Genomic DNA, 24,673 nt, shown 5'->3' on the forward strand with positions numbered 1-24,673 from the left:
ATAGAAGAAGCCATACAGAGGTTTTGGCAGGGCTGTTGTAATTCTATGCTGCCAGGGGGAATTCGAATCTCGCCGGGTTAACTAGGACTAGAATTGCGGAATTTCTATGTAAATCAAGATCTAGAAAAGGAAGTTTTCCAATCACTGACTCAAACCCATTGTCAAATTCTACTCAGCACAACGCAATATGGAGGTACTGATGGCAGAACGGCCCACTCAGGTCTTTCACAATAAAGTGATAGACGGAACTGCCATGAAACGACTTATTAGTCGATTTATTGATCACTATGGAATAGTATATACATCACATATCCTGGATCAAGTAAAGACTCTGGGTTTTCGACAAGCTACCGCCGCATCCATTTCATTAGGAATTGATGATCTTTTAACAATACCTTCTAAAAGATGGCTAGTTCAAGACGCTGAACAACAAAGTTTTATTTTGGAAAAACACCATCATTCAGGGAATGTACACGCGGTAGAAAAATTACGTCAATCGATCGAGATATGGTATGCCACAAGTGAATATTTGCGACAAGAAATGAATCCTAATTTTCGGATGACAGATCATTTTTGAAAAGGATCGTTCACGGATAATATTACTAATTTCGTCGGCTTGAATGGTTACCATGAGTATTTCTTAATTCTTTTTTGAAAAAAAAAATCAATAAAAAAAAAATCAAAAATAATGCCTAAACTAAAGTAGAAGGACTAATCCGTTATTTGTTTCATCGCCGCCAATATGCCAATATTGGCACTGATAGTACGTAAATGTAACTCGTTGTTTAAACAACTATTCAGAGTTCCTAGAGCTCCCTGTAAGGCTTGTTGGAAAACCCGTTGTCGGACTTGATTACTGGCCTTTTGTTGTTCAAAATTTATAGTTTCATTTTTGTAATTTTCTAGTTGTTCCAAAGTCTTATAAGTTGAATCAATCAAATTCAATTTTTCTCGCTCTATTTCAGAGTATCCATTCACGCGAAACTCATCTGCTTCTATTTCTACTTTCCGCAAGCGAGCCCGGGCTTTTTCCAGCTGTACTATGGCCCCTTCGCGCAATTCTTCTGAATTTCTAATAGTATTCAAGATTCTCTTTTTTCGATTATCTAATAAATCACTTAATGAAAGTAGATTATCTTTCCATTCATTTCAAAAATTCCATGATCCCTTCCCGAACCAAACATGAATCTTTCGATTCGTTTGGCTCTCATGCTCAATATAAATTCCCTTATTTTGATTGTTAATGTACTGAGCCTATCCTCTATTCTTTTGTCATATTCCAAAATGAAATCAAAATATCAAAATCAAAAGGAATCAATAATCCAAGATCAAAATATTCGGAGGACTCTTCTGACCAAACAAAAAATATGTAATTGTCAGCAAAGTTGTTTACTTTTTTTAATCCAAGAAGTTTTTCTTACTTTATACACAATAAATAGGTCATCGATTCAGCATTGGCTAAAAAACCCCAATAAGTAGTTCAAATCATTTTATCGATATGAGTGTTTTATATTGATAAAATATTTATTTTGAAACCATCTCTATCTTAACATAGTGGTAGAAAGAATACCATGCTGCGTCTGGACTTCAAACAGTTTAGCTTTAACCATGTTCATGGTCCCACATTATTGGTTGATAGAGAATCAAAGTGGATTTTCCAATAAATTACGAAATGCTATAGTTCTTACATATGATTTCTGAATTGATTCAGAAGTAATTCGCGAGATCATGCACTCTTCTTTCTTAGATATCACTTTCCCAGTTATAACAGAAAAAGTACATCCGGTTGGATCCAGCCTATTCTTGAAATAAACAACTCGCACACACTCCCTTTCCAAAAAAGATCAAGACTCCAAGCACTACACTTAGATTTATTAGATTTGTTGCTAAAATATCGATATTAAACCCGAAACTCCCGGCGGATGGCCAGTGGCCCAAAGAAACGAAAGAATCGGTTACATTTTTCATATGATCTCCTCGTATAGATAGACTAAAAAATAGAACAGAGTTCTTTTTGTATTACTTTGTCCTATTTATATATATATAGTTATAGTTTCCTACTTTCCAAATCGAATCAAAAATCTATTCGATTTAGAAATCATTAATTACCTCCTTGGTCCCACCCCCTCTTAAAAACTAAAAAATGGCCTATGAACACAAACGGGAAGAATGAAAGCGAGTTGGTATGCTAATTCCTCATCTGCAAATCAGCCCTTCCCGTGGGTTATTTTCTCAATGAATAAGTAATTCTAGGAATGAAATCTTTATATAATTCGAAAAAACAAAGCACAAGTCATGGGCAATAAAATATGAAAAAGAAAAATTTTTCATATTTATAATATTAAACAAAAGGATTAGCAAATAAAAGTGCTAATGCTACAACCAGGCCATAAATTGTTAAAGCTTCCATAAAAGCTAGACTAAGCAATAAAGTACCTCGTATTTTTCCTTCCGCCTCGGGCTGTCTCGCGATACCTTCTACAGCTTGACTCGCAGCAGTACCTTGACCAACTCCAGGTCCAATAGAAGCAAGCCCTACAGCCAATCCAGCAGCAATAACGGAAGCGCAGAAATCAGTGGATTCATGATAAGTTCCTCGTACCAAAAAAAATGGTTAATGATACATTCAACCAATGAACTATGACTTAATTATTCCATTGCTACGATTCATCCAGTCGAAGTAACTACGAACTTCAAATTCAAGTAATAACATTATTGAATTAATAACATTATTGAATCATCAAAATGACTTTGATATCTCTTTTTTAGTTTCTCTCGATAAATTATTTGTGAATCCATACAACTTTAGTTTTTCCGTTTTTTTGTCCCGAATCGCTCTTTGAATTCTTCGATTTTTTGATTGACTTAATCCGTTTATTCATTCAACTCACAGTCACAGATGAGACAGAAGGACTTCTATAGAATCCCCATCTACATTCACATTCGATTAGTAGGGAAAATTAGATATATCTTTAGCTCGTATATAACTAGTCAATATCTAATATCACATATACATGTCTTTTTTCCACAATGTAAACCAACTCTTTCAATTCAATTTGATAAGGATGCGTCTAACCCTTGACAAGGGTTAACTTATAGCCATTCAATTCCATATACTTAGTTCGACCTACCCTCTACGAACCTTTTATGAACCCCGCTTTTTATCAATTATCCTTTCCCTTCCCCCTTCATTTATCATTTTTATCATTATCCTGCAACCTAAATTGATAAGATAATCAATGGATAAATTTATTGGGCCGAATCGTTGCATAGAAATTGATTTGATTGATCTAAGTTCATACAATTTATTATTTATTAATATTTTCGTTTGGTCAATCGGTGAATAAAATGAATTGAAAAGGGGAATCATTCTATAGAACATCCTTTTTTTAATAACATTAAATAATACGTGGTAATACCACAAGACTTCTTCGTCAAATTACGACTCCGAATAGTGAATATTCGGATTCAATGACCAATCTAAACCGAATATTCATTGAGGGGAAGGTATGATTATGATATAAATGGACCAAACAGGAATTTTAGGAAAAAGATCTTTGAGATCTCTTTCCCCCCTTTTTTCAATTCTCTACTCTAATATCAATATCAATGTTGTAATCTTTGTTGTAATCTTTTTTTTCTATTACTCTGATCGTATATAGTGGAGTTGTATCTTTTCATTCCCTAAGTCAATTTTTTTTAGCCACGCACACATTGCCTTAGGTAAAAAAAAGACTTTCTAGTCAATGGTGGCCCTCCATGGATTCACCTATATAAGCCGCGGCTAAAGTTGCAAAAATAAGAGCTTGAATACCACTTGTAAATAATCCAAGGAACATGACGGGGATAGGAACCACTGAAGGTACTAAAGAAACAAGAACAACCACTACTAATTCATCGGCTAATATATTTCCGAAAAGTCGAAAACTAAGTGATAGGGGCTTTGTGAAATCTTCTAAAATGTTAATAGGTAAAAGAATTGGTGTTGGTTGAATATATTTCCCGAAATAACCTAATCCTTTTTTGGTAAGACCCGCATAGAAATATGCCACTGACGTGAGTAAAGCCAAAGCAACAGTAGTATTTATATCATTCGTGGGTGCGGCTAACTCCCCATGAGGTAATTGTATGAGTTTCCAAGGTAAAAGGGCGCCGAACCAATTAGAAACAAAAATAAATAGAAACATAGTTCCAATAAAAGGAACCCAAGGACCATATTCTTCTCCAATTTGAGTTTTACTCACATCTCGAATAAATTCAAGGACATATTCGAAGTAATAAGATAGCAATTACAACCCAAGAAGTAATAAGTACTTGGCCGTGGACTTGGAAACCCCCGATTTTCCCATAAAATTGTTGGCCTACTTTCACACCGGATAGATCGTATAACCCATTTAGTGTGTTGATGGAACATGATAGAACATTCATCTTGCCCTCTAAAAAAAATATAACTTTAAACAAAATTATTTTGATTCAACCATTTCTTTCTCGACTTGACTACTTGAATCATATATTTTGAATACCAACTAATCAAATTCTATTCCTTGTTATTTTTATCTCTTTTTTGAGATTCAGAAATAGTAACCGATTCAATAAATCTATGAAGGTTCCGAAATGAAATAAGTTATTTATCTTATTATTAATCACGGATTTCTTATATAGCCAGAACGGCCTTCACAAATTGCAAATACTAATTTGTTAAGAATTAATCGGATTGAAGATATAGCGTCATCATTCGCTGGAATCGAAATATCTGCGAGATCGGGGTCACAATTTGTATCGATTAAACAAATTGTTGGAATTCCCAATGTGATACATTCTTGAAGGGCCGTATATTCTTCGTGCTGATCAACGATGATTACAATATCGGGTAACCCTGTCATATATTTAATCCCGCCCAGATATGTTTGCAAATGAGATAATTGTCTTTTCAACATAGCCGCATCTCTTTTCGGAAGACGGTTGAGTCCCCCTGTTTTTTGTTCGGTTCTCAAGTCTCTAAACTTATGAAGTCTCGTTTCTGTAGTGGACCAATTTGTTAACATACCACCGAGCCATTTTTTATTAACATAATGACACCGAGCCCTTATTGCAGCCCATGCTACTGAATCAGCTTCTTTATTTTTAGTGCCAACAATTAAGAATTGTTTTCCCCAGCTTGCTGCATCAAAAACCAAATCACAAGCTTCTGATAAAAAACGAGCAGTTCTAGTAAGATTTGTAATATGAATACCTTTACGTTTTGCAGAGATATAAGGTGCCAATTTAGGATTCCATTTCCTAGTACCATGGCCAAAATGAACGCCTGCTTCCATCATCTCTTCTAAATTGATGTTCCAATATCTTCTTGTCATTTCTCCCCACACGGCCTCTCCCTTTTGAAAAAAAGCGAAGAGATACACTGAAATAAAAAATTGTTCCGATGGAACCTTCTCTTCTACCGCAGATTGGCGTCGATACACAGCCCAAGCCATTATTCTTTTCTATTTGTTATTTTTTTTTATTACTATTACCAAATCAAATGACTGCACCTAAAAACCAACAGATCCTTTTAAAAGATAAAAGAAAGGGGTGAATCTGCTCTTAGGTATCATTAAACCCTAAAAATAATAAAAAAATGATTTTTCTTGTGTATCATGGAAATTCTTTGAAGAAAGGCAAGAATCAAATAATTTTCTATGGTAGAACAAAATATCTTTCATTTCCCCCTCTACTAGATTCTTTTTTTTGAGTTTAAAAGCAATGTTGTTAGGAATGTTGTTAGGTTCGCTTGAAGGTGTTTTGAAGCCGCTACCAACAGGTATCATCCCCCAAGAACAACGTTTTCTTTCAGGCCTTTCAGCCAATCGATACGCCCCAGTAGAGCTGCTTTTGCTAAAACCCACGCGGTTTCTTGAAAACTCGCTTCGGATAAAAAGATCGGTCATCCAAAAATTAGGATTCATTGCAGCCCATGCTAAAGTTCTAGCATTAGGATTCATTACGAGCTAAAGTTCTAGCACAAAAAAGCACGTACACCAACCCTGGACGCACCTCCAAGTATAGAAGGTCATCAGGCGGTCGACTCAAGGCTCGATACCCAAAATACGGCATACCCATTCGAAATGGCGAACTTTAGCAATTGTCATTGGGTGCACCTCTATTAGATGAACGAAGTGTTTCTCCAAAACATGGTATACGAACTTCGTTAATGGGAATCTTAGATTCCCATAGAGGAAGAACGAAGCGTAAACCCCTATCATGCCCTTAGGGGCGTCGTATACCGTCTGATTGGCCTCCGGCAACTCCGGCTCATAGGACTCCAGCATGAATTTCTTGACGATGTAATTGTATACATCGACAGAATGAGTATTATCGTCCTTATCGGACGTTAACGTCGGGTTCTCGGGGTAAACGTCGGACTCCTCGACGTTAACCTCTCGGTCATGAGAAGAAGACATTTTTTAATGTTGAGGAAAGAAAGCGGTTTCAGGAGAATGCTCGTCGGAAAAGATGAGTATTCGCCGGAAATCGTTTAAAAGGAGAAGAAGAGTGAAGTGAAGATAATGGACGAAATACACCCTCTCCACCTTATATACTCATCGCAATGAATGCGATGAATTTAATGCGGATGAGAGAAGGCGCAGGAGCAATGACACGGCGACACGTGTGGATAAAGCAAGCTGGCAACAGGTGTCAAAAGGGCGCGTGCAATAAAACTCGCGCCCACGCGCCTGAAAAAGCGTTCAGATTGACCACATGCTGTCACGTCGTCTTAACTTCCTGCACATCCTGAAACCGTCAGAAGACGCCAACGTCCCTTCAACCGTTTGGACTGTCCTTATCCTTTCACCAACCCTCCGAATTTCAAAAAGATTCAGAAATAAGAGGGAATATACCCCCTTACCTTGGAAAGCAAGAAACCATAAGACAAGTCGGGTACAGTGTCAAGGCGAAACCCTTCACATACTTAGCACTTGCAGGAAATTGAAACCAAGAAGATCAATCTTATGGGTCATGCTTGCGGATAGAGAAATAACACCCCCGCATGGCGGGAACGTTGAGAACTAGATTGTTTGAAGCTTCAAGGTGGAATTGGTTGTTTAACATAACTGATCACTTTGTCTAAAACTACCAAAACCTCGTGGAGAATCTACACAAGTGAAACTCAACGCTCCCGACTTGCGAAGAGGTTACACACCTATCCGCATCATACCTAAAGATCAGGCAGAAAAGTCGGGAATTTTCTGCAAGTGACATTAGGAAAACTGCGGGAAGAATCCCCACGGAGAACCTTAAAAAAATGAAAACCCCCTTTTTAAAACCCCTTGCTTAAAGTCTAAAAGTTCCCCTCACTTATTAACAATTCATGAGAAGAACAATGGACTGGAGGGACTTGAAGAGGTAGGTTCCCGCAAATCCCAGTTGGACCCACAAGACTCACCTTGAAGTGCTACGTCTACGCAAAGACCAACTGGATCCGCAGGACCCACCATGCTCAGAGAGATGAAGACCTTACACGCAGTAAGCCAGCTGTCCCCGCAGGAAAGCATCCTTTGGTACAGTACCCTGTCTGTCCCCGCAGCTGTGGGTACAAGCCAAGAAGGAAGGCTACCCGCACTAACAGCAAGGCTACACGCATAAGGCACTAACTCTTATACTTCAGCAATGTCACCTGAAGAAGGAATGAGCAGGGCGGGAATATTCCCGCCCAAAAGAGCCAGTCCGTACGCTTCTAGAAGATCTTTTGTACTATACCTACCAAGGTATGGACAAATAGACAAGATCTGACAAAAGCAACCCATGAACCAATCACAGGGTGACAGCTCACTGACAATAGTACGAGGAGAAGCACGCTCCAGTACAAAATGTCACTATCAGCCGCTGCCTACCCACCAACACCCATCGTGGCACGAACGTAGCCCATAGTTGGTGGAAAAGGAATATTATATACAGCTGGCCGTACCTGCTTGGAAACCTACCTTCGGCTATAAATACTCCAACACCTTGGAACGATATCATGATCTTCTCTCTAGCTATTTCTCTCTATATAGAATTATATTCAGAGCAACCTAGTCTGATTCTCACGCCGGAGGGTGGTCATAAGAAGGAACCCCCTCCCTTCTTAGTGGCGAGCTTACGGTGTCTGTTTTACAGGTTGAGAAGAATAACCATCTTTGCCGGACCTAACCCTCATGGGAAACATCTACTTAACCCTAAGATTATCCTTAATCTGTCGGGGTAACTTAGTGTTTCTTCAGTTTCTTTCTTATATATATATATATATATAGATGCTATTTGTGAAAACAAATATATTAACATATGATCCGGTATTTGTAACCTATATATTAGAATTCAGACTTTACTTTTATACAAGCGAACCATTTTAGCTTATGATTGTGTTTAGGTGATGATACATACATTTTAATATAGTAAAGGTTTGTGGCTATGGGTTATGTTAATCAGATGGTTATGTTATGGGTTATGGAGTTCTTAAAGTTTCAACGATTTGAGCCGAGATTATATTTGTCAAATGTCTTGACTTGGCCATATTGATTTGGAGTGTATGGTGTTTCTTTCAACTTGAAATACAATTCTATATTTTTTAGTTGACAGATGGTGTTATAATATGCAAGTCCATTTTGACTTTTTGGATAATTTGACTAGAAAAAAAAGTCAACTGGTTTGACTGGTGGTTCGAACTCCAATTTGTGCAGTTGTTATGTTCAGTTGGGTGATTCATGATTGGTGTTTGGGCCTATAAAGTCGGTCTGTCTCTTGGATTGTGTTTTGGTTTGTTCGGTTTTTGGGGTTAATTGAGGTGGGTGTGAACCTTGTGTCTTGTAGTGTTTAAAGCATAATTTGTGAAAAGAAGTTGAACAATTCATTTTTTACATTATGAGCAGTTTTCACTTTCTTTCGGTCAAAGATGGTTTAAGATGAGTTTTATGATCAAAATGTACCAGAGCCACATTGACACAAGGTTTTCAGGAACAATCGGTGTTCATTGTTTTGTTATGGTTGCGGCATAATCATTGTAGGTTTCCCGCCGCAACGTGCGGGCTCTCTTACTAGTGTATATATATATATATAGGATCAGGATCATGAGAGAACCTTTTTAAAATTGAGAAATATGAGAACCATTTTGGATAAAAAAAAAACCCAAAAATAAAAAAAAAAAATCATAAAATAAAAAAACACAAAAATCAAAAAAATAAAAAAACAAAAAATCTTATTTTATGATCCCGGTCTCAAAAAAAACTCGGTTTAGCTAAATTATATACACATATGTATAATATATACATGTATGTACATTTACATGTTTTTTTGTACACATGTGTATAATTTAAGATAAATGATATTGTACATATGTGTATATTACGTAACTAAATATTAAATAAAGACAAAATGACAAAACACGTCCTTTATGTTTGCACGATTTTTCAATGAACGTCCTTTGGCAAACTTAATGACAGAAAACATCCTTAATGTTCAAAAAACGTTGCACGGTACGTCCTTTTCACAAACGAGGGTTAGTTTTTCTCGTTAAATCCAGTCATGTGCACCTCATGTGAGGGCAATTTAGTCGATCGATTGATTTGCCAGAGATGAAATCAGGAGGTGTTAGTCGATCGATTGAGCCGCCAGAGACGAAATCGGAGAGTATTATTCAGATTGTGGCTGTGTGTGAGAGAGAGGGAGAGAGAGGGAGAGAGAGGTGAGAGAAAAGAAGAGAAAGAAAGAGACGGGGGAGAGAGAGTAAATGTTATATATATATATATTTTTTTTGTTATTAAGTTACAAAAATTCCCTCATGTGCAAGGAACATGGCCAGATTTAACGTGAAAACTTAACTGCGTTAGGGTTAAAGGACAAAACATGATAGAGTTTTTAAATATAAATGATGTTTTCTGTTATTAAGTTTACTAAATGACGTACATTGAAAAATCGTACAAACATAAAGGACCTGTTTTGCCATTTTGTCTTAAATAAAAATATACATATGTGTATAACACGACGTTTTTTTATTTATTTTTATTTATTTTTATTTTTTAAATGAAACTGGAATGAAATATAAGAATTTTGGTTTTTTTTACTTTTTTAAAATTTTTATTATTTTTTGTTTTATGATTTTTTTAAATATTTTTAAAGGTGTCCAAAATGGTTCTCAAAGTTCTCAATTTGCAAAGAGTTCTCTTAGGATCCTTACCATATATATATATATATATATATATATATATATATATATATATATATATATATATATATATAAATTACAACATTGTTAACCAAAACTTATGCATTGAAGTTGTATCTCCTATTTAATTTGGAGTACTATATGCTTAACAAGTTGTAAGATATGCTTTCATGTTGGTAACCTTTTGTTATGAGTTATATACTTCTTACGGCGTGTCTGCTTTTTACAGATGTCCTCTTTTCACCGTTTGTTGAGAACGTTAATCTCTCACTCTCTTGATATTTCATCCACCCGTCTTTCTCTCTTCAACTTCAACTGGTTTCACAGTCACCGCCAACGTTTTCTCTCTTTGTTCCATTGGTTCCACCTTCCTCTCCACCGGGTTCCACCGTCTCAGCGGTAGTGATTTCGAGTGAACCTCATATCGTCGTCTCCCATCATGGTCACCATTGGCTTTTGCACTACCTGATTTTGGGTTACGTGGTGGTGCAGCCTTCGTCCGCTGATCTTTTGGTGTGGACACAGTTGAAAGAGACTGGATATGGATTACAGTTGTCCGATGAGAGGTTGTGTGGTGGTGTCGTGGCGGTGTTTTTGATGTTTCGTGATGCTATAGCGGAAGAGAGTGGGCGAGGTGGTTGACCAGCTATGTTGCCGGGTTGTGTTTCCAAACCCTAGGTAGCGGTGGTGGTCCGGACCGTCCGGTGGTCCCTTACTATTTCTTTTAGTGGTGGTTTTGTTGTTGGTTGGGAGTTTGTCGGCCTACTTGTCACACCCCAGACCACAGCCTAGGCGTGCGATGCTTATGTTGGTACCACATTTGTCAATATATCATAGTTAAATGCGGAAGTTATAAATATGTGGATTTAAGAAATTGTATTTACAATCAAAAGACGGGATTATAAAATACCCATTTTAAGTTTAACAAATGGATTACTTGTTTAATTACAAAACCACCATTTCATATTTTAATATTTATCAAAAAGATCCGAGCCATCGGATATCTTTGAGCACTTCGAGCTTCCAAGACCTATTCTTGATTACCTGCAAAATGTTTAGAAAATACATCAACAACACATGCTGGTGAATATGCTGATACTAAAATATTTCTTTTACTTTATTACCTCTCGAGACATAGTTATGTATGGCCGGACGTGGCTTAGGAATAGTCAAGCTTTAAAACAACACAATTATAAAATCAAGTCTCTACCCTAAATACCCGAGCAAACACCGTAGAGTTCGACACTAGTTAGGTACCATACGTATACACATGGTCATGCTCTCCTCATGGAAAGCGTCATATGACCAGGTGTGATGCGGTGTGCCCACTACATTTACCACATATGTAAGGATCCAGACAAACGTACACGACAACCGGAGGGCTAGCGCTTACTTTTGTTTATAATGTTTTAGAGACACGTAGTCCCATGTAATTCTTTTCATTTAATTCTTTTGACTCGATCTAAAGAAGTTTGTAAATTTAGGGCGTATTCACCTTTTTCGATTTGGATCAGCTTCAATACACTGGCCGAGGGTCTTTCCGTTTCTTGCTATCTCGCACCTACAGTACGAGTATAACTTTTTGTTAGTCGGATATACAATCCGGCTTAAGACCTTTAGTCTCTTTTTATAATCGTTACCTCGATTATATTTTCCTTGTGAACCTTTAGTTCAAATCTCTTTTCTTTACTTTAAAACCTTTAGATAAAAGTATTCTTCTTTCTTTTTCTTTTATAAGTTAAAAGTCTTTCTTTTAACTTATTTACTTTTCTTTTTCTTTTATAAGATAACCTTTAGTTAAATCTTGTTTTCTTTAAAACCCTACGTTTCTTCTTCTCTAAGTAAAGTATTTTTTTATTTTCTTTATTATTTAAGAACTTTCATAATTACTTAAATAATATTATATAACAAAGAATTATATAATATAATATACCCACATTGATATTATATACATATTCATTTCTTTTCTTTTCTTTTTTCTTTGTTATATTTTCTTTTGTTTATCGAGGTATCGAGTATATCCTCGACTTAAGGTTTTAAGCCTTTTGAATATTTTATTATTATCTTATTCGGGCATCATGCCTACCTACTTGGCTTAGGTTCACCCTAGACAATCGAGCAACACTTCGACGTCTTTTACCCTTTTTCTTTATCTTCTTGATCACACCTTTCTCCTTGGCACACAAAACGATGCACTCCCAATCTTCACACGTCGGCACGCTTTACGAGGCGGGACGTCGGGATGGTAACACCTTCTTTGTTGGAACATCGTCGGTAAGTGGCACGAATATCAAGGAAATGAGCACGGAAATCGATGAATTTGGGCATGTTTTACGAGGTGATCGAGGGTATACTTTTATAGGGTTTATAGAGATGTTAGAGAGAGAGAGAGAGGTATGCAGATTTGGTGTGAGAGATGGTTGAACCCGGACTAGCTATTTATAGGAAAAATCAGAAGGCCCATCGCGATACGCGATGGCCTTTGATCAGCATGTCGCGTATCGCGACGTAGCCATCACCAGCACAACTAGGTTTGCCATGTGGCGGACGCGTTGCACGTGGTGAAACATAGTGCCACCGTATGACACGTGACGACACGTGTATGGCCTATCAGACCACGTCATCGCGATACGTGATGACGTTGGTTCTTTGGCGATCGCGTTTCGCCATTGACCTCTCTTTTTGAATTTATGACCAAGCCCTCCGCGATACGAGATGGGCTTGTCCCTTGTCCCGTCGCGTATCGCTCTGGGACAGAAAGGCAGAGTTTCGTTTTAAACCCTAAGGTTTAGAATTTTGACATTTTTGATCCTTTAACTTTTGAACTTGGCTCTTTTTAACTCGAAACTTTCACGATATTACACTACTGCTGCCGGATCCTGTTACAAAACCCTAGGCAGAGGTGGTGTGGCAGTCGCGGTCCACCCGGTCTGTTATTTGTTTAGCCATGAACATCTTATATTCTAATTTATGATTAATGTGAAAATGTTTACTTTCAACATCATTGTACATACATTGTTCTTTGATTGTTAAAGTTCTAGAAGTGTTCAAAAGATAGGAAACTATAGATTGAAATTTCACCCATGTTGCCGCAATGTGTTATGGACTGTTGGAAATTATTGTGAAAGGTTGACTTTTATAAGTCAACGGTTCAGTTTTGAGCTTCATTGAAAAAATATTGGGAATTGTGAACTATAATCATGCGTGGCAAGATTCGGTTTCTTTCTCCCTTTTAGTTGGCGATGATGGTGGTGAGCTAACTTGGCGTGGCAACCTCATTCTTTTTCTCTTTTAGGCTGGTGCTTTATGTGGTTTTTAGGCTATGATGATGCTCGCTATATGGCGTGGCAGCCTATACTGCAGCCATAGCGGAGATCTGATCTCAAGTGATATAATTTACATTTCAAGTTTTTTTATAGTTTGGTTATATTTTTTTCATTGTATTTGTATTTTGATCAGTGTTTACATTTTTAGATGTTTATGGGTTTGTGTCGATAATGATGACCATAAACTCATCTGACACCGATTTACATATTGAGGGTCTGGTTAGTGATTATGTTTCGTGTCACCTTTAACACGAAAAAGTATTTGTTGAGTTTTCACATTTTTTTAAGGAAATGACTGAAAAGGTGAAACTTTCATTTTTAACATACAACCAACTTTAGCATTAGTTAGCTAAACAATAGAAAGAGCAACTTTGGTATATGCAAATTGTTTATACTAAATATTTATCAAGCTGTTATTGCAGCAAATTTGGAGTCTAAGATCAGGTTGTCTGACTCCGAGTTATAATCAAACTGGAAGAAAGATTTGGAATTTATATATTTTCAGTGCAGGTTTGGAGTCTTTGCTAATGGCCCAACACATTGTGCTTAAAGCTTTTGCAATTTTGCTTATTCCCATTTCCCACAACTGATTTTAAAAAATTATGCTTCCTTCTTGAAACAACCATTATCTTTTTCAAAATTGTGTTGTAAATTTATCAAAATTAAGTTACTTATTATGAATTTTATTTAACATCAAAGCTTTTACTGATGGAATCCTCTAGGGAATTTTGATGTGCTCATGATTATGAAATTATGGAAACTGCAATATTTTTCTCTTGGGATGTTTATATGATTATATCAATTGAAATTTGGAATTCCATTAATTGGCAATTCAATACTACTTTTGCATTTGTGTTTTATGCCTCAATATTTGATGGTTAGTAAGAGTCAAGTATCTTTACCATGGCCCTAGCTTGAAGATGGCTAATTTACATCATAATCACAAACCCGCGCAACATATGGGCTACAAAATCTAGACGCAAACCCGCGCAACATATGGGCTACAAAACCTAGACGCAAACCCGCGCATAACAAAACGTAGACGTAAACCCGCACAATGCGCGGATTAGAAATTCTAGTTATTATAAATAAATAAAAAATCCTGTTTAAAACCAATTAACATTTTTACCTCTTTCGATACACAAACCAAAATACACATGCACAACCAACATTCTCCATGACAAAATAAAAAAATTCAAGCAACAAAAAAATTAAACAACTAACATTCTTCATATAAAACTCACAATATTCAAAAACCTAATGAATGTAATGTTTAAGTATTAATAAAGTAGTGGTTTATTTTTTATTTTATATATTTATTTTTATGCTAAAAAAAACGATGTCAGAGTAGTTGAAAGCAGTGCTACATGTGTTTAAAAGGTTTTATAATAACTTAGAATATAAATGACATGATAGTGTATGATTGGTAAAATTTAGGGTACATGAGAGAAACACTCTTTCGTGGCATATAACAATAATAAAAAGGTTTGATATATTTGGTTAATAAAAAATACATACCTCACATGAGAAAATCTCATAAAATTTACTATTTTAAGCACAATTTGCCAATTAAAATAGGTAGTGACATGTCATATAACAAATCCTTCCTAACACGTAAAAAAATGTTAAAAATATTGATTGCTAGTACAAGGCAGTTAGTTGGCGGAAACAAATTTATTCTTTAAAACAATTCAAAGTAAAAGAAAATACATTATCTATCCAATCATACACGAATTATTTATTCAATCAAGACAACCAGGATGGCAAAGCTTGTATTGTAGTTTGGGGTGGCTCCGTTCAATTGATACCACTTGCAGATACAAATGATTGACTTTGCAGCAAACCTGAAGTTTCTTTTGTTTTCGCAAGTCTAAGAAAATGTTGGAAAAAATTGTATAAAAATGAAATATAAGTGTTTCATTAATTAAATGTATTTTTCACATTTTAGACATAGCTAAAATTGAAAGAACCATTGCTATGTATATATGAAATAACGAAATGTATATATTTTTTTATTATACTGTCAATTAAGACCACATATTAAGCAATTTCTAAAAACATACTTCATGAAATTTTGTCTTTAGGTAGTAGGCCGTAGACTTTCGGCTGTAAGAAATTGCAAACATTAAAAGTTACGACTTTAATATGAGAGATAAAGACGTAATATTAATTTTTTTTTGAATAGCTAGCGCATGTGGCAATGCGTACCACACGACCCCAAAGGCCCCGAGTTCGAATCTGTCAAGAGGGCGGGCGCGCACCTTTCAACCTAAAATGGGCGTATTTTGCCTCTGGGGAGACTCGAACCAGGGACACCACCCGAGCGGGAACCTCGCGAAGCGAGTAAACCCTCCCACCTCCGACTAGACGAGCTGGACATCATTGGCACGTAATATTAATTAACTAATTATAATTGGTTAAGACTAAGACTAATGTGTTGTTTTTGTCTAAGAGGTAAAATATATGCAGTTTAAGAATCAAATCTGCAGACATTTATAGAAAAAGAGGTGGACCAAATCTCTGCAGTCTGCAAGTAGAAGACTGTTTGTTTTTAACATTTATAGATTGCTAAAATAACTGGTGGTGGTGTACGCATTGTTGTATTGAGTGGTGGTAGAAGGCGGTGGTGGTGGACAGTGTGGTGGCGGACGGTGGGTGGTGACGGACAGTGGTGGTGGGTGGTGGACGGTGTGGGGTAGTGGTGGCGAATGGTGGGTGGTGGCGAACAGTGGTAGTGGTGGTGGACGGTGGTGGTGGCGGACGGTGGGTGGGTGGTGGTGGATGGTGGTGCTGGCGAACGGTGGGTGGTGGCGGACATTATGTGTTGATAGGGTGTAGTATTTTACCCTCTGCGTATCTTAGGAGATCTAAGAAGTGTATGGCCAAGTCTTCACCAAAAAGAGATTGCGCAGAAGTTTTTTAATGAAACATTTTCGAGAAAACAAACAGTCTGCAAATCGTAATGCCTAAGCATGGTCTGCATGGCACAGACAAAAGAGGCTGTAAAGACCTTTTTCAGAAAAACAAATAACACAAAAGTATAAACATAGCATGGTTCTTTTAAATTATCGGTGTCTACATATATTTTTGATCAATTTTTGCCATTTCATTTTATTTTTTCTCTTATGTTAATGTGTCGTATTGTGTTTAGCTTTGTTAGTTAACTTTTAGACAAGTTAATGACAATTATGTTATATTTTCCATTGTGTTAATGTATAATTCAAAGTTTAAGAACTATGATGAATGTGTAAATCCAACTTTTAAGAAACCTAGACATGATGGTACTATTGCAAAATATAAAACTCGTTTAGTAGCTAAGGGTACCGTCAAAAATAAGGTCAAGATTTCTTTGACACCTATTCACCTGTCACAAGCATAACATCTATAAAAACATTGATAGCAATAGCGGCCATCCACAATCTGGAAATACACCAAATAGATGTGAAAACTGCTTTCTTAAATGGTGAACTAGATGAGGAAATCTATATGGAACAACCCGAAGGGTTTGTGATAAAAGGTCAAGAAAATAAAGTCTATAAATTGATCAGGTCACTCTATGGATTAAAACAGGCTCCAAAACAATGGCATGAGAAGTTTGACAATACACTACTATCAAACGGATTTAGAATAAACGAGTGTGATAAATGCGTTTATGTCAAACAATACAAGAATGCATATATCATCATATTCTTATATGTGGATGATATGCTTATATTGGGCACTAGTTTAGATATCATAAATCAAACAAAGAAAATGTTGCACTCCTCTTTTGACACGAAGGACATGGGAGTAGCAGATATAATCCTTGGGATAAAAGCTAAAAGAAATCCAAATGGATATACCCTTACACAGTCACATTATATTGAAAGTGTACTCGACATTATAATGACAAGCCGGTTGTTACCCCATTTGACCCCTCTAGTCATCTTAAGAAGAATCAAGGTGACAGTGTAGCACAACTAGAATACACTCAAGTCCTAGGACGTCTAATGTATGTTATGAACTGTACTAAACCATACTTGACATACAGTGTAAGTAGACTTAGTAGATACTCTCATAACCCTGGATAGATCATTGGTATGCATTGGTCAGAGTGCTCCGATACCTAAAGCATACAATGAATTATGAGTTGCATTACACCAAATATCCTGCTGTCTTGAAGGATATGGTGATGCAAATTGGATTTCCAACACATTCGAGTGTAAATCTACAAGTGGTTATGTATTTACCCTAGGTGGAGCTACGATATCATGGAAATCATCAAAGCAAACTGTGAATACTTGTTCTACTATGGAAGCAGAATTTGTTGCCTTAGATAAAGCTGTTGAAGAAGCAGAGTGGATCAAAAGCTTCCTAGAAGGTATTCCTCTATGGCCTAAACCAGTTCCTGACATTGGTATACACTGTGACAACATGGCTGCTCTCACAAGAGCTCAAAATCAAATATACAATGGCAAGTCAAGACATATTATAGGCGCAGACACATAACCATTAGAGACTTGCTTAAAAATGGAATTATTTCCATAAGTTATATAAAGTCAAAAGAAAACATAGCTGATCCTTTGACAAAGGCCTTAGTAGAGAGCAAGTTCTCTTCACATCGAGGGGAATGGGCTTAAAGCCAACACAATGAGTCACCACCTAGCGGAAACCTAACCTAGCAAAATTGGAGATCCCATAGTCTAGGTTCAATAGGAATACTAGTTGGGGAAGACTCACAACAGCACAAACACAAAGGTACACTCATTCTTATAATATTTATATTGTGTTTTCCGTTGACGATTTTAGGGTTGAATACTTAATCTTAATAATGCTGATAGCTTTTATAGTGGGACAAATACGGATTGTTCTAGATTAGCATTACCTATGTGAGATGGATGTGAGGTCGCATCTTTGAGAGCTAATATGGCTAAGTTCCTAAAAGTCTCATGAAGAAAGGATTGTTCACGATCGAAATGAACACAACGGTAAGAAATGATCTATGCTTAGATATGACATGTGTGTTACTTGTTGTTGCATTCTACTATACAACGTGGTTAGTTCAAGACTTATAGTTCACTACCCACAAAGTAGATCCAAGTAGTGTTCACTATGAAAGGTTCAAGTTTAACAACACCTATTCAGATGCATGTCCTATCTTACTTTCCTAATTTGAATATCAAAGTTCTCTTATTTTCTATTCAAATGTGGGGTATTATTGGTGTTTGAATAAGAAAGTGTGGGGTATTGTTGGAACTTTGTTGACATAAGCTTTGTCCCACATCAGAAGTAACAAAGAAAAAGTGTGTGTTTATAACCATTAGTTCAAGTAAATTATCAAGTTGAGAACTATTGGACTAAGATGGATGAGCTTTGTATATATGAATATTTAATGGGTCAAAGATTGGGCCTTGGGCTCTTCTTGACTAATTAAAATTCATTTTTAATTTTTTTAATTAAGAAATCAGTTCCATAACTGAAATAACTGTTTGACAGTTATATAACCGTTTATGTTATTCAGGTGCCTATATAAGGGTTCTTGATATGAAGATCAAAAACACACAACACATTCATACACTACCAATTAAAATATCTTAAGTATTCATTGAAGAAGGAAACATAGAGATTTTCGTCAGAATCAAGGTCGTCATCTTGGTTGATTGTTGTATCCTCAAAACAGATCCGTGCATCGGAAATTTCTGTTTTAGGACACTGCTCGCAGGCCTCAATCTGTTTTTTCTTTTATAAATATTTTCTGCAATTCAAGTACGTTTCTCCTTTGTAACTATTTATTGAATGCAATATTATATTTAATTCGTATTTTGGATTCAATATTTTTGATTAGTGAGTTTTTAACCAAAATGGGGATTGTGGGAAAATTATTTACCAAAATAGATTATTTCAAACTTATTTACCAAAATGAGGTTTTTCCTTGTTTAATATAAAATATTAATTTCCTTAATCATGGCTGCTACAAAATGGAATCCACCACCCTCCACTCCCACAATGAACTCCGGCCAGTTTTCCAGCCATCAATATAGAAGCCCTATCAGTTTTCACGCAAGAATCCCGTGACCTGAATTAAGAACTTATCGGAGAATCACCTGTAGAAAATATGAAAGAGGGGGGGGGGGGGGGGTTGCTCTGCTCTTTTTTCGATTTGAATATCACTCCACCTCCATTGATTTGCATAGTCATCAAAACCCCTTTGTGAACTATGTTTAATTCTTCAAATATGTGCTAATTTTTCACATTTCCACATAGTTTTTTGTTTGAATTTCATTAACAGCAGATTGAAGACCACCTAATTCTAAATGGGCTTAAACGTGAAGTATAATAATGAAATTTGAAAATAATTTTCAAAATGATTTTGGATTATGCACCGATGTAGATTCTTTCTTCCAAGTGTAAGGAAAGCAAGCGTGACAGTACCAAGATTCGGGTGGGGTTAAATTCAACCGTTAAAACATTAGTAGACGACCACACTCTTCATCTTCTAACGGCAACGCTTGGATAAGTGCTTAAATCAGGTTCAACGAGCCTTTCCGTGGCGGTCGGAAAACTCGGCGGAGTTCAGGGCGGAGGATGGGAGGATCGGCGGTGGTCACGATGGTAGAAGAGTAGGAATATTAAGTTTTTTTTAATAAATAACTAAGAATCAACCCATTTTGGTAAATAGTTTTGAAATAACCCATTTTGATAAATACGTTACCGACAATCCCCATTTTGATAAAAAAAACTCATAACAAACTTGCGCAAGTATTTAGAAATCTGCTAAGTAATATGATATTTTGTGACACTCTGAACAATTTTTAGAAATTAGTTAAGTAATCCAATACTTTAAGTATTTAGGAAGTGTGGGGTGTACGAGTAGTGAAGAAGCGTGGATCGACTCACTGGTGAACGATCTACTTTCCTCGGGTGTGATTATACTATTTCACCGATGGTTTTCTTGGATCTGGGTTCTTCCACCTACAAAATGAACAGCACCGTTAACTTACCCCTCAGAAAGGGACAGAGGGGTCCTCTTTGGGGTAACCCTCCGGTGTGAGAATAAGTATTTGTGGAGAAGATAATAATATCAGAGTAAGTAAATCTGGAGAGTATTGCTTAATAGCTGAATACTCTGTGATTGGATGTGATTGTGAATGTTACTGGCTGTAACTGTGTGTTGTTGGATGATTCAGTGTCTCTCCTTGTGGAGTTGATGTTGTATTTATAGTGCTAGGGTTTCCACTGATTGGGCTCAGCCTTGTTGGCCTCCTCCAATTGCTCTGCGCCACGTGTCCTCTGGGACACCTGGTGCTTTCTCATTGGTTATAATCACGTGGTAGCACATGAGTTATGCTGAGTTGTCCACCTTTCATTTGGCAGCTGTCAACATCAGCATATTCTTATTCCTTAAAAAGATACCTTCTGGAAGGTTGTCTGACGTGCACAATCAAGGTTGCCCTAATCCTGATTTGGATAAGGACGAGGTTGATTATGTGCATGTGTGATATGCGCCAATCCTGAGGATGCGCGAGGTCTTCTCTTTATTCTCACGCGCAGATGTTTCATGCGCAGATGTGATATGCCGAGCATGTGATATGCGCCGCGCGCTGATGCGCCACGCGCATATGTGATATGCGTGAGCATATGTGATGCGCGAGCATATGTGTGCCTGGGCATATGATGCCTGAGCATGTGTGGTGCCTGGGCATATGATGCCTGAGCATGTGTGGTATGCGCCATGCGCATAGGTTTTGGCTTTGTGACTTCGTAATGTCTTGATTCCAAGCCTGTTGTCTATATCTTGTGGGTTGACCCGCCTCACTCGGTGTTGAGGCGGGTACATACCTCTTCAAGCCCCCAGTCTAATGTGTGTCTTGTCTCGCGCGAGTGAGGTAAGATAGATATTAGACTATAGTTTGCTCTTTTGGTAGGGGTTTGTCTTTTTCTTCTTATTATTCATCGTTGCGCGAAATTCTATCCTTTTGGCTGCAAACGAATCGTCTATGTACGTGGTTGGTTGTTGCTGACGTGGGCCAGTGATGGGGACGTGTCAGGCCTTTCGTGTGCTCGAGGTGTTACAGTTGCCTTTCGTGTCCCCTCACATGCTGTCAGGGACACGTGTCGCGCTCGCGTTGGTCCGTTCCTGCGAGTGGTGGCGCGTGAACTCTGCAGCAGCCGTATAGTTTCCTTTCATGTCCCCTCACACAGTGTCAGGGACACGTGTCGCGCTCGCATTGGCTTAGACCTGCGAGTGGGGGCGCGTGATGTCCGTTCAGCACCAAAATTTCTCTCTCCTGGGCCTATAAAAGCCAGCCCTTAGAGTTTTTTTTTTATCCTTCATCTTCTTGTTTATTCTTCTGAGCTTTTCTTTCTTTGTCTTCTGATTATCTTTGTTCTGCTTCCCAAATATCTGTTGTTTAGAAGCATCGTTTGTTCTTTGTCACCGTTGTATGTCTGATAGCTCAGACAACACAATCTCCCCCATACATTGCCGTAGAAAATAGTTAGTAATGTCTACATTGAAGAAGACCGGCAAGGGGAAGAAGGCTGCTGAGGTCTCATCGGAGGAGGTAGGGAGGGCCAAGGCCGTGAAGAGGTGGAATGAAATCCCCTGCAAATTGAGGCAGGCTGATCTTGACAGCCTTATTGCCTCTCAGGGTTTTCCCCCTGTTTGGCTGCATGTTGCCTGTGGCCGGGCAAACGGCGGCGGACCCGCCTGCCGGCTATATATCCTTGTATAGCCATTTTTTCACCCACTGCAACCTTCGTCTCCCGATGACAAGGTTTGTGGGTGCACTGCTTCAGTTTTATGGGATTCATATATCCCAAGTCCATCCATTTGGACTTGTGCGCATGACTCACTTTGAGTTCATGTGCAAATCCCAGCGCGAGGAGCCCACCCCTCGGCGCTTTCAGTTTTTTTACAAGCCCAAGATCCAAGACTCTTGGTTCTCTTTTATTCCTCGCAGTCAGAAGGTGAAGTGCTCCACTGTTTAATTCAAGAGCCTTCATGACTGGTCTGAGAGGTTTTTCTATATAAGGGCTGGTGTGATCCCCATCCGTATGACCATGCGCTCGATTTCTTCTGCGCCTGCGGATGTGGGTGTCCTCAAGAACCCAACTGGCGCCTGGGTTAATAAGCTGACCGCCGAACCATCCCCCGCCAAGAACATTTGTGAGGAGGCGCTGGTAGGGGTTGGTATGAGCAAGAGGTGGGCGGACAGCGCGCTCGAGCCCGTTATCCAAGTCGACGGGTTGTGTAAGTTATTCTCATCGCTTTACTTCTGCGCGAATATAATTCTTTTTGCTGATATCATTTGACTTGTTTTGTGCAGTCACCAAGGAGTATATCCATGCCGCCTATGATGAGCACATGGAGCGTGGATCCGTCGCGCTTGGCGCTGGGGAGGTTGGTTTCCCTGATCGCTTTGATGACATGTTCATCCCTGTTGATCTGGGATTTGTCTTCGATAGCGATGCGCCTGGTAAGCCTTTGTACGTATGCTTTTTCCTTTATAATACCAAATTTTGCTAACACTTTTGTTGCATGTATTGTAGATGCGCTCGAAAACTACGAGCTGGAGCTCGCGGAAGAGGAGGAGGAGGAGGAGCCGCCCCAACTAAAGCGTAAAGCTAAAGGGAAAACTGGCGCAGGGGCCGGTAAGAAGCAGAAGAAGGATGATGCCCCTGTTGTTCAGGATCCTCCTACTAAGGCGGGGAGATTTGGGAAAACCCAGGAGTTTACCACCAGGGTTTCCTTGGCTTCCCTGCCTCACAAAGTGGGCAGACCTCCTGTCCACTTGAGATATGGTGGCGCTACCTCCTCCCTTCTCGCGGCGGAAAAGGGAAGTGGTGTTGCGCCTTCAACAGGTATATTTTGCTTATCCTTTGCTTATCTTTTATGATTCTGTGTGCGCGATTCTGATAGAATTACTAATGAATCTTTGCTCACTCAAATGTTTGTAGAGCCGGCGACAGCGCAACAAGATGCCGAGGCTGCGCCGGAGGTCGCTTCGAAGTCCCCCGTTTTACCCTCAAAGAAGGGTAGAATGGACTTCATGGCGATGTTTGCTGCGCGAACGGAGTTGCGCCAAGGTACGTATTGCGCTCTTATTTTCTGACTTTCTTTTAGATCAAGTCATTAACCATTTCTTATTGTTGATTTTTTCATAGAAGCCGTAGCTGGCGTACAAGCTTCTGGCGGCACTCCTGGCGCCGGCGCCAGCGCCGCTGGCTCTGCTCCTGCTCCTGCAAGCGATGATTCTCCCCTTATTGGGATTACTAAGGAGCAGGAGGCCGTTTTGCGCGCCGACTTGGCGGCGTCGAGACCTCCCTCACCTCCTCCTGCGCACAGCCCTCCCTGCGAGACCGATTTTGATTCTAGGTCTCAGGAGAAGAGGCCTATTTCAGAGGAGGGTGAGGAGTTTGAAGTTGAAGACTCTGCAGGCGCCCGCGCCAGCCCTGCAGCGCCACGAGGTTTCACGGCGGAGCCTTCTCGTGGGGCTGGCGCTGACTTTTCTGCTTCATCCCCGCAGGTATAGGTTCTTTTTTGCTCCGCTGCGCGGACTTCCATCTTAATGTTTTGATGACTTAGATAATTTCTTTGTTTTTTGCAGGAATCCGATCACACTTACCGCCCGAGATGGAATATTACTGAAGACAGTACCTTTCAGTCCATGGGTGTGTGTGCGGAATTCTGGGCTCATGCTGTGCCTCCATCTGAAAGGAGGTTCCAGGAGGACCGCGCTCGCGACGACCTGCTCAACGATCATATGTTTGCTGGGTCGGCCTTCATTGCTGCCTCCCAAGAGCTTCGCTCTGATTACGTTAAAGTACGTGATGCTCTTGCGGAAGCCAAGCAAGAGGCTAAGGTGTCTGCTTGGCATCTTTCTGATGCTCGCGAAAGAGCTGAGAAGCTCCAAGCAGAGCTCAGTGAGAACCGAGCCAGTGCCAACAGCGCCTTCATGAAGCGCGGGCATGAGCTTCAGGCGGCGCGGGAGAAGCTGCAGGCGGCGAAGGCGGACGCGGCCAAGTACGCGCGCAGAGCGCGTGACTTGGAGCTGGAGGCGGAGGCGCGTGACCAAGCTCTTGTCCAGTCTATCACTGAAAAATCATCACTGGAGAGTGAGGTTGCGCGCCTGAAGAGGGAGTTGGCGGCCGCGCTGGCCGATAAAGATGAAGCCCTGGCGACGGCAGC

At 38.9% G+C, this 24,673-nt stretch overlaps 1 protein-coding gene across 1 annotated transcript; it reads right to left on the minus strand.

The window, feature by feature from the left end:
• Nucleotides 1-590: 590 nt before the first annotated feature.
• LOC143567261 (ATP synthase subunit b, chloroplastic-like) lies at nt 591-2,084 on the minus strand. The gene is made up of 2 exons (XM_077053725.1): nt 1,824-2,084; nt 591-1,121 (listed from the first exon to the last, which is right to left on the minus strand). Exons 1-2 carry the CDS (start codon nt 1,966-1,968, stop codon nt 712-714), a joined length of 555 nt encoding a protein of 184 aa, XP_076909840.1. The 5' UTR covers nt 1,969-2,084; the 3' UTR covers nt 591-711.
• Nucleotides 2,085-24,673: the final 22,589 nt, after the last annotated feature.

Source organism: Bidens hawaiensis, unplaced genomic scaffold (genome assembly GCF_021521415.1).
Source record: "Bidens hawaiensis isolate Kalapana, Puna unplaced genomic scaffold, B.hawaiensis_p1.1 tig00023286_1, whole genome shotgun sequence".
Classification (NCBI taxonomy): domain Eukaryota; kingdom Viridiplantae; phylum Streptophyta; class Magnoliopsida; order Asterales; family Asteraceae; genus Bidens; species Bidens hawaiensis.